Source organism: Fukomys damarensis, unplaced genomic scaffold (assembly GCF_012274545.1).
Source record: "Fukomys damarensis isolate Sample0158 unplaced genomic scaffold, DMR_v1.0_HiC HiC_scaffold_28, whole genome shotgun sequence".
NCBI lineage: Eukaryota > Metazoa > Chordata > Mammalia > Rodentia > Bathyergidae > Fukomys > Fukomys damarensis.
This window is the reverse complement of record NW_022900940.1, coordinates 46,773,812-46,788,158: the sequence shown is the minus strand read 5'-3', so window position 1 is coordinate 46,788,158 and position 14,347 is coordinate 46,773,812. Positions and strand designations below refer to the sequence as shown.

The window sequence follows — 14,347 nt, the reverse complement described above, 5'->3', positions numbered from 1 at the left end:
CGCAGCCACTGCAAAGATTAGCCACTGCTAATCTCTTTGTGTCTCTCCCTTAATGCTCTCCCTTAGCTCCCTCAGGACAGAGAGGGTCCCGATCGTGGCCTCCAGGCAGGTTCACCCCTTATCCACAGCCACATCTCCCCTCACTCCTCACGCAGCAGCCCCACACCTGCTGCCCTCTTCCTCGGAAGCTCTTCTCCCTGTCCTTTGAAACCTTGCATAGCGTTCAGGTCTGAGGCTCCTCAGCTTCTCCCTAATAGCTGACGTCTCTATGAGCGATTCTCGTGGAATCCTAGGCCTCCCTCCGAAGCACTCGGCACATGGGGTGTGGTCATTTTAATGTCTGTCTCCTAAAGGAAGGTTCCCATGGTCTCGCTCACACTGTCTCCCAGTGACTGGCCCCTTGTTCGGGGCACTGCAGGTCTCTCCGTGGGGAAATGACCCATGATGACATGGGGAAGTGAATTTCGTTTTTGGTACCGGGGATCAAACTCAGGACCTTGTGCTTGCGAGGCAGGCGGCGGCACCACTGAGCTACATCCCCAGCCCTGATGTGGGGAAATGACAGCACGAACCATCTTAGGCTCAGAAAGCAAGTGCAGAGAGAGAGCAGTGGCTAGTGGAGATGTTGCGTGTGGATTTGTTCTCATTGGCAGAGCCACACAGGTTTCCTTGTCATAGTTCTTCATTGCTCAGCCAGCATTGTAAGCAATCACTTTATTAAATTCAAATGAACATCACAATACAGATTTACCCAGCAGATCAAGGAGCTGGTACACATCTCATCTAGGACACAAGGCTGTTTTCTGCTAAAATGCTTCCAAATCACAGATCACACTGTGGGCTGGTACGCTGAGAGTGACTTCATCTGGAATGCAGATGCTCAGCTTGCTCTTCCTGGGGGACTCTGGTGTTTTAATGGAGTTAAAACGGAATGGCAAAGATTGGCATTTTCTTGATAATGAATGCATTCTGGGGACTGTTTTATGAGAAGTTTCTTTAGAATACACAGTGGCCCATGGAAACCACTTTCAATTTATGGGTTACACTCAGAATTAGTAACTCTGTTGAGCTGTGACTGGAGAATTTTTAATAACTGGATCTAGGAACATACTAACTCTACAAATAAATATGATTTAAATGTCTGGCTGGCCGTGGATGCCTGCAGAATATCCCATGTAGATAAACATTTTAGCACAGCAGCACCTGACATCTGCATCTCAGGTAGTCTAAGAAAAAACAGCACTCTGAGTACGGACAATTATTGGGCTGTATTATTTATGGTCCACAGGACATAACCACAAAACACCACAGAAAGTTACAGGAATGTAAATATTTAGCTAAGTAAACAGAATAAATACTGGGCAGTTACCATACACAGCATTGGCTGTCTACTAATAAGGAAAATCCCCAAAGTTTAGTTACAATGCATCCAGGACTTGGGTAAAGCCAGAGAGACAAATCTGAAAAGTATACAAAGTAGTGAATATTTTTCTTTAAATGTCTGTTTAACAAATTCATGGTGCAAACTGGAAAATCCTCATAAATACAACTCTAATGTTTATTGTGTGAGAAAATGCTTATGCATGCACTAAATTGTATGAGCACTGATCATCAAGTTAAAAAAACACAAAGTAACAGCCTGAAACAAATAGACTTGCAGTCCTACAGGGCTTAGAACTAAAAAACAAAAATACACGCATGCCATGATACACCAAGTTGTTGTCTAGAATCATTAAAACGTCTTCTGCATCAAAATGCACAGGAAAACTCAATACTATTTAATTTACCTTATGCATATAACACACCAGGGACTTGAAGCTACAGATACTTCTACTGTCTCAACATACATACAAAACGACCATCGAGTGTGTGTACGTAACAAGGTGCTCTCCACTGAGCCGTCTGTGGTGAGTAACAGGTCCCCCTTGCCATCTCCCGCCTAAGTTCCATTCATTACGACCCAGGCCTGTCTGCCTTAATGAGGACTACAGATCTCCGATTTACATTCAACACTCTGCATTAATAATTGATTCAAACTCTTAAAAACTTCTGCCCCTGAGATGGCAGGTGGTGAGGCTAGCTCCTGGAAAATGCAAATGCCACCCTGTTAAATTTGATTGGTGAAGGAAGTAGGGCCGCTGGCTGGCTGGCCGAACTCCTCGGAGGATGGCCCCATGCTCGCCTGCTGGCTGTACCCTCCGCCCGCCCCATAGCTGTCTTGGTTGTACCCGCCTTGGTTGTAGCTGCTGGAGTGCTTTTCCATGGGGTCCGAAAGATACCTCTGTCCCGAGGAATGCCAGCCGGTCTCCTTGAAAACAAACCATATGTTTCCAGCCCAGAGAATAAAGTTCAAGAATCCAAACACCTGCAGGAGAAAGGGAGCAAAGGAGTTGCTAGAGCAGACAGAGATCCTAGAGAAAACTTGGATTCAGCAAGGCCTTTCCAGTGGAACAGGTACTCAGCATCGTCTACTCCACACCACCGCTTTAACTAGGACACTGGCCTTGGCCGAATACCCACCACAAGTCAGGTGCAATGCCGAGAGCTTTATGTGTATTGATTCCTGACAGCACAGTGCCGTCATCAGGCTTGTATTAGAGACGTGAAACAAATCGGGCTCAAGGTCCTGTGCTTTGCTGAGTAATGGGGCTGGGGCTCCTGCTCGGTGCTGCCTGAGCTGGTAGCCTGAGTCCTTACCCAGGTCCTGCTACCTCCCAGTTCAGGCACACCGCGAAAGTGTGTAAGATTATCTCAGGGTGGCATAGGGTTAAGTATTTTAATTTTGATAATTATACATTGATTTGTAAGGTTACCTTTTGTTTATGGTTGGAGATACCATTTACCCATCTACTGTAACGATATAGGGGAGTGGAAAACGAGTTGATTTAGAAAAACATGGAGTGAACCATGGGATGAGCAGTAGGCAGGTAAGCTCACGCACGAGCACACCATGAAGATGGGTTCTCCACAGTCACACCCTTGGTGCTGCTCACATTCACAGTGCGTGCTGAAGCCAGAATGAGGACGGAATGTGGCTTGAGAGAAGTATGAAATGTTCTCTCGAGAGCTGGGTGTGAGCTGGGCACAGTGGTTTGTGCCTTGATCCCAGCTGTTTGGGAGGCAGAGGCAAGAGGGTCATGGGTTTGATTGTGGGCAACCTAGTAAGACCCTGTCTCAAAAAAATCAGGGGGGACGGGGGTACAGAAGAGGCAGAGACAAGAGGAGGAGGATAGAACTATCCAGTTTCCTGCTGTCCTTCGGGTCCCAGCTCTGGATTCTACCCCGGGAATGAACGCACATTTCCAGTATTTTTCCAGTTATTTTCGGTTTTTGCATATAGTAGCTCAATATGACTTGAAGGCTAACATGTTTGTGATTTTAGAACAATTGTTACATTTCCCCTGATGATGATAATCTACATCTGATTTCGTTTGCAGAGCCAAGTTTCAGTCAATGGCTGGAGCAGAGACATGCAGCTTGGGGAAACTTTCCTAAATAGCAACACCAAGAGCCTTTCTTTGGTATCTGACATCAAGAGCCGTGGTTCTGCTCTAGATTCTGCCCTTTCTTGTTTCTTCAGGTCTCCTCAGTTTAAGAGCAACTTGACATCTTCCAAAGGCTGTTTTTTCTCTGATGAGGTTAGAAATATTTGGATGCATGCAAACACTGGCACAGAGGCGGGATCTAAAGAACAGATTTAAAGGACAGGAGGGCTCTTTTACTATAGTCAGCCTGGATTGACTTTTCTGCTAGAGGAACCAGAACACCCTTTGCAGATGACCTAGACACATAACTAGGACACCACTAGGGCCAACCTTCAATACACATCCCGTCATTAGACTTCAGTCCATTCCTCTCTTCGATTTTAGGAGACATATCACATCGTTTTGCATTCTTAATTCCTATCATGTAGTCTAAAAGTTATTAAAGACACCAAAAGTAGAATTAAAACGACCAGGCAAGATGTCAAAATTTGTTGGGAGATAGATTATTAAACTATAAACACTTTAGGCAATTTTATCTTTACTCAGATTTTGAGATATAACTTTCAACCACTTTCATTATTACTGTCTGTAAACAAACCAAAGGAGCAATACTACATATGTTAATGTTCACCTCGGAGGAGTCATCTGTGGGTGTGACTGACAATAAATAAAAATAACGTGAGATTTTAACACGTAGGGTTACAGTTGCATCATCAGGAGCTGAGGGCCATCACCTTTCCTGTTGTAAGTGCCTTTCCGGATTGTATTTCAGAAAACTCTAGAAAGGCAGGCTAACCTTGAAGCAAAGATAATTACTTTTAGGGTTTGCTAAAGAATGTTGCTGATACTCTTATTCTTTGATAAATGCTGTGTTTTGCTGCCATAATAGCTCATGTCTTTTTCAGACACAGCTTCTTTCTTTGGAATAACAAATTCTTATCCTTAAATAAATTAAGAATGCAGTCTAGCATCTTTGTTAACTGTCAGATTTTCCCTCTTCCTGTAAGGACCATACACTTGAAGACAATATCTGACTTTGTTCAACTAATATAGTGCATCTTTTAAAAAGCTGTTATTATGGCTTGTATCTAGATGTCTCCTTACATTCTCAGAGATGGACAGATTAAGTGTCTGTGATAACTAAATTAGCCTCCTGATTGATGTAGCACAGTTCTGGGTGCGTCGCATAATTCTGGGTGTGGAAAATGGGAAGGCCTACCCTGAGTGTGGGAGGCTTGGAGCCTGGATGGGATAAAAGGGAAAGGGAGTCTCATTGCCTCCTGCCTGCCCTGCCATGGACCGTTTCTCCTCTGCAATGCCACCTTGCTCTGGAGCCAGCCGACTGTAGACTGAAACCTCTATAAACTGGGAGCTAAAATAAACCTGTCCTCCTTTAACGTGCGGGTACCAGGTATTGTGTCCCAGTAATGAAGAAGTGACGAGGGAAGCTTTGAAGCAACTAAACCAGGATTATGAAAATAAAAAAATAATCATGACTATTATAAACACTTTTTTATGCCATGTGTCTCTTTTTGCACTTTACTAAGTGCATATTTTTCTTCCATCAAATGGGCATATTCTAACTATGTTTGGCTTAAATATTTTCCTCCCAGGAAACTTCTACACCATCAAATACTCCTTTATTATAGTTTAACCTTCAGATTTCACATGTGCTTCTGGATTACAGTTTTATCTCAACTGTCATCTAAGTAGCAGATGCTCATACATGCTGGGTTTTTATTAATAATGGCATAATCAGAGGCGTTGATGTTTATGGATTCTGACAATAAAAACCTTGAAGGCCAAATGACCATCTTGTTCCCAGAGTGAAATATCACCATTTTTGATTGGCCTAGTTCTGGAAGCAGACATTAACATGATGGCTTTAGAGATATTTTTCTTGCTTACTGACTGGCAGAGACGGGAGGTAGCGTACTCACCACAGAGGTGTTTAAGCTGGACATGATAGGGCTGTGGACCGCCATGCACTTGTTAGCTGGCTGCTTGCAAGCTGACATTAATAACAAGACTTCTTTAGGGTCTGTTGCAACTTTGACATCAGATAGCCCCTTCGCCCAAGCAGATGAACCCACGAGCCACAAGAAGGAGAAAACCACAGTTACAATGAAGTCCTGCAGAAACAAGGACAAAACAAGAAAGGAAAATAGGTGTGAGTTGTAGGCACAGATCCATTAGCTCATATGAAGACTGGGCTTGCCTTTTGAGAAGTTCCATGATCCCGTAGCATTCAGACTGGGAGCAGCACGTTGAGAGCAAATACAAGTTTTGTGATACAGAATTACGTAAGATTAATAATAATAATAATAATAATAATAATAATAATAATAATATTTGTCAAATGTTTACCGTGTTCTGGGGATAATGACAAGACTTTAAAATCCTCATCTAACAGTTCCTACAAAATTTCTATAATAAAGTTACTGCTGTCATCTTATTTTAGATGGTAAGGTAGACTCACAATGGGATCCAGCTTGTCTGAGACTTCACAGATAATTAGCAACGACATCCTGACTACTTGTCTAAGCTCTTAACCACCATGCTATGATTTCAAATACTGAGAGAGACTGCCAACTGTCAAAGGCTCCTAGGTGGCAATATTCCTGCGTGCACTGCCTGTTAGTTTAATGCACTTATGCATTATCTATTTTATGCCTGGAGCTGTATCGAGAAGAAGACAGTAACAGCTGCAATGTTTTGTGTCTACTATGGTTAGAAAGCTTTATGTATAGTTATCCTTGCCACATTAATGTAAGAGAGTATTCTGCAATTTGGATTGGCCTAGTTCTAAAGGCAGAAGTTTACATAATGGTTTGTAAATTAAAATTTCCCATTTTAAGATGAGGAGACGAGGAAACCAGAGGCCCCAAGAGGTATAAAGCAACACAAAGGCAGAGCCAGGACCACAGCACAGCCCTGAACACCACCTGACCCCTGTGTAGTGCAAAGAACTGTCTGTTCTCATCACATAAGATCTCTCTGATGCAAGGGAAGGAGGGACTGCTTTAGAGCAACCTCTGCAGAGGTCTGAAGGGGCCACTTCTCTGTCCTTTCTCCTGGCTCAGAGAGTGACAAGGGAGTCAGTGTGGAAGACCTCAGCAGACCACAGTCTAAAAGAGAAGGGACGTTTTTCAGGTTTATAGTGTTTATATTTTGTAAAGCTGTCATGTGTCACTTACCCAAAATAATAAAAACACACCTGGAAAGGGAAATTGTACATTTCATACATCAACAGAAACAGGCTGCTCTTTTACTCTAAATAACAAATCCTCCACGTAGAAAGCTTGGCTGTGTTTCTCTCCTCCCTGGGACGGGACGCACCTGGTGCGCTGGTTGTCCTCCCCTCGAGGCACGTCCGAGTGGCTGTAGCCCAGACCCAGGGTCTGCACGGGCAGCCATCCTGCACAGGTGCTGGAGGTGCCTGGTGAGCCCCTTGTGGTGCGGGTCTGCAGGGTCTCCTGTCAGCATGACCGAGTCTTCCCAGCGATTGGCTCACCCGGTGGCTGCTGTGAATTCCATCCCTCACTGGTTTGCCTTTTCATGTCGACTCCGGAACATTTCAAACATTTCAGGCCACTTGTGATCTGCTACAGGGTTTTTAGGCCATGGGTATTTCGATCTTTTTCTTTACTTTGCCTTCTGTACCCACCCTTCTCTCCTCATTTTTCAAATCAGTTTCATCTTTAGTTTTATGACCTTTGTAAGCCATCTTAAGACATTTGTGAACTGAATTAGACATAAATAAGCAAATAAATGCTATGTTTTAACATTAATAAGAACTTCTGAAATTAAAAAAAAAAACTCCAAGGTCTGGGTTTGGATGAAAAATTAAAAGAATGGTGACAAATAAGGTGCAGTGACTATCAAATTACAACTCTTTGTTCATGTACAGCCTGGCACTTTTTCTCACTAATTCATTCACACCTGCAAGTGGTGTTTTTGTTTATTTGTGATACTGTAGAGTAAACCCAGGGCCTTCCAACTGAGCTATATCCCTATCCCTTTTTATTTTTATTTTGAGACAAGGTCTCTCGAAGTTCTAAGTTGCTCAGACTGGACTTAAACTTGCAACTATTCTGCCTCAGCCTCCCAAAGTGCTAGGATTACAAGCACATGCTACCATGACCAGCTCAAATGTTAAGTTTTGAGTCATGTGAAAAGTCTTGAGCGAAGTCTTACGGAACACAGAAACGTGCAAAACAAAACTTCCTGAATCTGCTATCATGTATTTGCTGGGGCTCATAATTAATATATAACCCAACTTTGGGCAGTGGTGGTCATATTATCAGAAGGAGACTTTTTAAGAGGTCAGTAGGATGGTGAGATAAGAATAGGATGGAGTCAAGACCTTTAAATGGAAGTTGGAGAAAATCATGCTAACCTTTTAGATTTATTTTTCAAATACTTGTAATACCTGTTTATTGAGCACTTACTATACGCCATCTAATTCCTAGTTCACAGGTACTAGTTCATTTAATCCTGACAGCAGCACAGTGAGGTAGATGCCAGTCCTGCTCTCATTGTACCACCTGGGGAACAGCTGCACAAAGGGTTCAATGGCTTGGCAGAGGTCACAAGTCAGTAGGTGCAGGAGCCTGGATGCTGTGCCAGCCACTGGCCTCTTCCTAAAGTTTTTCCAGGGCTGGATGTGAAGGCCTACTTGATTTATAAAGAAAAACAGTGATGAAACTTCATGATTTTGGCCAAGGATCTGCATCATTGGAGCACATATGGTGTTTCGGAAGCTGACCTGCCTTTTGTCTCTGAGTACTATCTTGTGAAGAGGAACTGTGAATTTTCTCTTCCAGGGGGCTCAGCTCGGACTCTGTCATAGGCCGGAATTTGGGTTGCATCCTCGACTTTACACTGAGCGGCCTTGTGTGCTCAGGGGATTTGCTAGCAGCCTCTCGGAGCCTCCATTTGCCTCTCAGTAAATGGGGATAGCAACAGTATCTTTCTCATAGCATGGTGGTAAAGACCAAAAAGGTACAATAAATAAATGAGCGTCACCATCCTAGGAAAGAGCGAGCAGCGAAAGAAGCCCGAATGATCACCGACCTGGGGACGCCATCACCAACACCACAGCCCGTTGCACTGGGAGCGCGCAGCCCTGCGATCGCTCTTCCTACAGAGGGGAAGGGAGATTTGGAACAAGGCGTTCGAAGATAATTGAAAAGTTGGAAACTGGGTATGTGTCTGGCAACATGGAAGTCATACCTCCGTGAGCAGTCGTGCTGCAGAGCGTGACTTACTGCGGCTGGTCTGCTCCAGCACAGGGGAGCGGTTCTATTCAAGGCTGCACCGACATCCTCTGCCCGCGGGCTCACCAAGGGCCGGGCTGCTCCGCCTCCAGCCTGCCCGGCCTCCCCGCTATTGTGCGAGCCCACAAGGACCTGGGACCCCCACCCCACCGCTCCGCTGGCCCCTCTTCCTCAGAGTCTGTTCACCCTGCATGGCATGCGGGTGCCTTCCTGACAACCAGAACCAGCAGCCCCAAATAAATTCTCTCTGGGCTTTAGTTTTAATCCTTACATGCCTAGGGTTTCATTTTTGGAACACCCATTATAATGGAGCGTAATGACATTTTTTTCCCTTCAAATTCTTATTCCTTAAATTTTTCTAGGTACCATACATGAATTTCATGCAAAAAAATTGAAAGAATTGCAATCTTTGCATAAATGGGTTGTTTCAGTTTTCCCTTTACTGCTGATATATTTACTCACGTTTTACTTGTCTCTGTCTCTCTGAGCTAAAATGTAAGCATCTCGAGGGGAATTTTGTCAGAAATGACACATAGCAGGTCCTAGGAAACATGTCTTGCATGAGTGAGCCTAAGAGGAAAAGTTCCTGACAGACTAAGGGGAAATGTCAGGGCAGCAGTCTGTGCAACCACAGCAGGCCTGTTCCTGCCTGGCATGGGAAGGCCTTGTACTCACTCCCACCCTCCATGCAGAATCCCCTCCTGGGCCGTCACAGCCTCATGACTGCGGTTTAATGGTTCTTCACCAATGATTATCCCTCCTAGATGCAAACCTCATCTACCTTTCTTTCTCTCGCTCTCTTTCCTTTTTTTGACAGGGTCTCACTATGTAGTCCAGGCTGATCTTGAACTCACTGTGTAGTCCAGGTTGGCTTTGAACTTGTGGTCCTCCTGCCTCAGCCTCCTGAGTACTGGGATTACAGGCATGCACCGCCATACCCAGCTTCTCTCCCTTTCCTTTGCCCAACACTTTTCACAATTGCAAACTGTTTGCTTGCTTCCCTATGTCCCCCAGTGACACGTCAGATTCACATGGGCAGGGGTTGTCTACCTTGCTCATTGCTTGGTCCTGGCAGAGAAGTCATCATCAACATTTGTCGAATGCATTAATACATTAATGAATGTATAAAATGGCTCAGATTTTGTGAAAAATGTGTCTCTGTGCATATAACATAGGGTAAGAATGTATGAAGTGGCTATGGTAGAATCAGAGAGAACTTTTACCTTGTTTATATAAGCTTGTCTATTTTTTAAACAGATCTTAGAATAAAATATAGCAGCATGCTCAAGACATTGATATATCAGTGGCTCTCGCAGACAGAAGCTTCCGATGGAGCTATCTGTCCTGGTAGCAGCATCAGGACTTATAATTAAATAACAAATAGCAGAATTGAGAGAATTTACACAAGTTTCAAAAAGTAGGCTCCAGCTGGGCTTTTTGTAAGGGAAGTGTGAAGACGGTCTAGGTGAATAAGATAGTAACGACATTTTTTGAACTTCTGCTCCCAAAACAAACTTGAGACTGGGGCTCCCGCAGAGTGAGACGTGGAGCCACTATTGGACCCTGTTTTCCTCTCACTGTCCAGTTTCCTGCCCAGCTCTTCCACTGGCCCGGCCCATCTGGGATGTGGGAGGTGGGGAGCCCACAGATCTGAGCCCTGCACTCCCCTCTCGGGTCAGAGGAGAGCAGATACTGCCCCAAAAGGACCTCTGCTGTTTTCTGAGTCCTTCCCATGAGGCAGGGCTCCTGCCAAGCCCCTGCCGGCATGATTAACCTCAAGTTAGGCTCTTGTATTTACTTGCTTTTACTTATGGGGGCACTGAGGACTGTCAGGATAAATATTTATAATTAACAGCTGGCTTTTCTACTGTAGCATACCGTGAGATTTCTCAAAATGTGGAGGAAAATCTGCTCTTGGGTGTATTTTATGTGAATAATTACTATACTTGGTCTTCTCTAAGTTTCAGTTTAGTACTACCTGAAATTTTTGACTTTATCCTATGCTAATATTTAATATTTCACTTAAAGCAAATTATGCAAAATTAGAAAGAAATTAAACATATGTTAAATGTTAAATCAATATAGCTCCCCATACATAGAAGAAAGCTGCAAACATAAATATGGTATACTGAAAGTGAAATACTTTAAATTCTAGCTAGCAATGTTTGCCCAAGGCTTTGGAATCTGGGATCTTTGTTAAACTGAGAAATTAACAGGTGTTAGAAGGGTATTAATGGAAATTACCAGCACAGCCTAATTAGAATGCTTGAAGTTAAAGTAAATAAGGAATAGCGTTGTAGTTAATGCTTTTAATGCCTACGACCATTTTCTGTGGCAGGAGAGGTAATGGCTCAAACCTGGGAGTGACTTCCTTCTGGGGGTGCAGGCAACAATGCAGCTGTTCACAGATGCTGCTGCTCGTCTATTTGACAGAGACAGCGCGTGCGGGGAACGTGAACCTGCAGCATTTACTGTGGGATTTCGCAGTGCCTATGTCGTCTGAAGGTGTCGTCTGCTAGCTTTGCTGTGTCTTTATCTTCATGGAGGGAGAAGCCTACCATTCCAAACCTTTCCTCCTGTGGGATCTAGTGGTCCCTATAAAACCAAGTAGTCAAGGGGGGCATTATTAACCCCGAGAAACTGCAGTTAAGAGGGTTAAGAGATTGATTAGACATGGTTCTTACATGGTTTGTAAGTGTACTGTGAGCTTCCGGTACCCAGAGAACCTTGTCAGAAAGCTGGATGTGTTGCAAAGTATGTTTAGAGTCTGTTCAAGGAACCACAAAAAAGGTTCTTAGGCAGAGAACAGCCTGGCTTCGTATGCACTGGGTGGTTTGATTCCATTTGGGGCTTTTGAGTGTTTTGTTGCCCTCCTAAATTGCTGCTAGCAAACTTCTTTTTGTGCTAGAATGCATATTAATACATAAGGCCTTTGGTCCTGGGCCAGTCTGGGGCATGTCAAGAGGGAGTCCTCTTTAGGGACAGAAACCGGAATTACTTCAGAGCAAGGTTAGCTCCTCTCCATGGCTCCTCAGCTCCAGCTGACACCAGTAAACTTATCAGTCATTGCGTTTCTGCCTCTCAGCTAATATCACCAATATTTCATCACAGTGACTTTATTGCTTGCTTTGCCTGGCTTTGCTTAGGCTAAGAGCCTGCAAACCGCAGTCCTGAGTGTTCAGTGCAAGCGGATTCACCTTCTAATTCTGCCTCTGGGACCCCAGCGTGATACAGTACAGCAGGGGACACAGAAACCATCAGGGTGGCCACCCAGTGGGGGGCAGAGGCCGGGGGCTGCCTCGGAGGAGAGAAGAACCAGGCCGTGACTGGACAGGACAACTTTCAGTCCTGTCAGTGTACAGGTTTGTTTCATTGTTTCATTGGAAGTATGAGGTTCAACTGAAATATAAGTGAGCATTTAGGTTAAAAATGTATTGCAGTAAAAGACAGGTGTTGTTAATTGCCTCTCAACTCCCTCATGCTTGCAGCACACTCATCCCGCACTCTGGCCACTTTCTGAGGCAGATCAGGAAATCCTCTGTCATGAGCATCTTTATGAGGTGTGGACAAAACAGGGAAAAGTTGCTGCCGAGTGCCAGCCAGTGAGAAGGCAACTGGTAAAAGCATTGCGCTCTGTCCTCAGGCACCTTCCTTCCGTCTCTTTCCCCAAACAGAAATGACCATGAAAGGGAAACAATTTAAGTCAATTCAGGACAACGAGGCAGCCACAACACTGCCACTGACACATACTCATATAATGACATCCAGGGATCCCGACAGTTTAAAAAATGCTATAGCTGAGGCAGGAAGATCCCTGTGAGTTCGAGACCAGCCTGGGCTACATAGTGAGTTCCAGGTCAGTCTCAACTACACAGTGAGACTCTGTCTCAAAACAAACAAACAAACAAAACAAAATAAAACAAAAGCTATAGCTAAAGACCATGAGGTTTTTACAACAGATGTTGAGCGCATGAAGATAATTACACTGTTTGGTGTACAGAAGAGCAAGCCAGATGCAGGATATTAAGTGAGGTTCTCATGTTGTCACAAGTAACAGATTTGAATCCAGGACTTGAGAGTCCGTTTTGTGAATGGTTTCTCGTTATGTCCAGGTTTCATGAAGTTTGGCTTATCAATAACACTGAGCTGCAAAGGAAGGAAAACGTTCTCTTTATGGTGGTCTTTCAGACTGAGTAGTACAGGAGAAAGTCTCAGCTGAGTGCAAATCTGTCTGTAGCATCTATTTAGCAAGTGCTAATCTCTTTTTATTTTATTTATTTATTTATTTTGATTGAACTCGGGTCCTTGTGAGGCATGTGCTGGAACCACTGAGCTAAATCCCCAGCGTCTGTCTTTTTAAACCAGAGATAACTGGACCCAAGAGCAGAACCTTCAGACAAGCAATGGTGCCTGTGTGAACCCAGCACTGTTTGTTTTCCATTGATTGTTCCCATGTCTGTCTCGGGCATACCTTTTGTCTTCGCCTACTGGATTTCTCCAGCCAGTGATGGTACAGGGTTTTATTAAAATAAATTTTACGCGAGCTTAAGAAGATGATTTAATTTAAACAACAGTAGATGCCCGGTGGCTGGGTGACAGGAATAGGAAGGGAGACGGGAAGGACTGAGTGGCACTGACCAACCCAGTGTGGAGTGCTGAGATGCTCTCTTGGAAATCTGATGCTGGCTTCTACCTGATGCAGGTGGAAACCATGAGTGCAGTTTTGTTTTTTTTGAGACAGGGTCTTGCTATATAGCTCAGGCTGGCCTCGAACTCATGGCGATCCTCCTGCCTCTGCCTCCTGAGTGCTGGGATTACAGGTGTGCACCACCACACCCGGTCCATGAGTGCAGTTTAAGTTTTATAGTAGACATGGCACGTTTTTAAAAGGGCAAACAGAGGGCCAGGGATTTAGCTCAGTGGTGCCACTGCATGTCTCACAAGCGCAAGGTCTCAAGTTCAATCCCCATACAAAAAACCCCGAAAAACAAAAAGAAATGAGTGCAATTAATCATATTACTATATTACACATTCACACAATAAAAGGCAACTCCCAGGATGGGGAAGAAAAGGCAGAAGGGAAGCAGGAAAAGGGACGCAGAAGGAGAAAGGAACGGGGCGGGGTATGAGGAGGATGAAGAGGCAAGAGAGCGAGGAAGAGGGAGAGGAGGAGGCAGAGAGGAAAGGGGATCAGAAGGCTCAGCGGCTGCTGCTGAGAAGCTCTCACACGTCCAGTGCTAGACGCTGCACAACCCTATTTTTCCGAGAGGACAACTCTATGCGGCAGGTATTTTCCTTATTACGGCTCAGAAAACTGAGACCCAGTTTCCAGAGTGCACTCAGCTGTTTATACCAGCTTTGGGGTGTTCGGGCCCAGGGAGCCAGACTCCCTCTTCCTGACACGGGTGTGGGCAAATCCCGCAGACCCCAGGCCCCATGGTCCGGAGCTCGCTGGCAGCCGGAGAGGAACCCTGGGATGGCCGCGCGGGGCTGAAGACACTGCCCACGCAGCCGATCACGCTGTTTTTTTTTTGTACCGGGGATTGAACTCGGGTCTTTGCGCTTGCAAGGCAGGCCACCGAA

The 14,347-nt window shown here is 44.7% G+C and overlaps 1 protein-coding gene across 1 annotated transcript in view; it reads right to left on the bottom strand.

The window, feature by feature from the left end:
* Positions 1-688: 688 nt before the first annotated feature.
* Positions 689-14,347, bottom strand: part of Synpr (synaptoporin) — a 129,260-nt gene continuing 115,601 nt past the window's right edge. Inside the window, exons 4-5 of the mRNA XM_010606578.2 lie at positions 5,426-5,617; positions 689-2,365 (exon numbers count right to left, since the gene is read on the bottom strand). Of these exons, the coding sequence (XP_010604880.1) occupies positions 2,108-2,365; positions 5,426-5,617 (450 nt within the window). The 3' untranslated portion in view covers positions 689-2,107. The remainder of the gene's footprint in view (positions 2,366-5,425; positions 5,618-14,347) is intronic.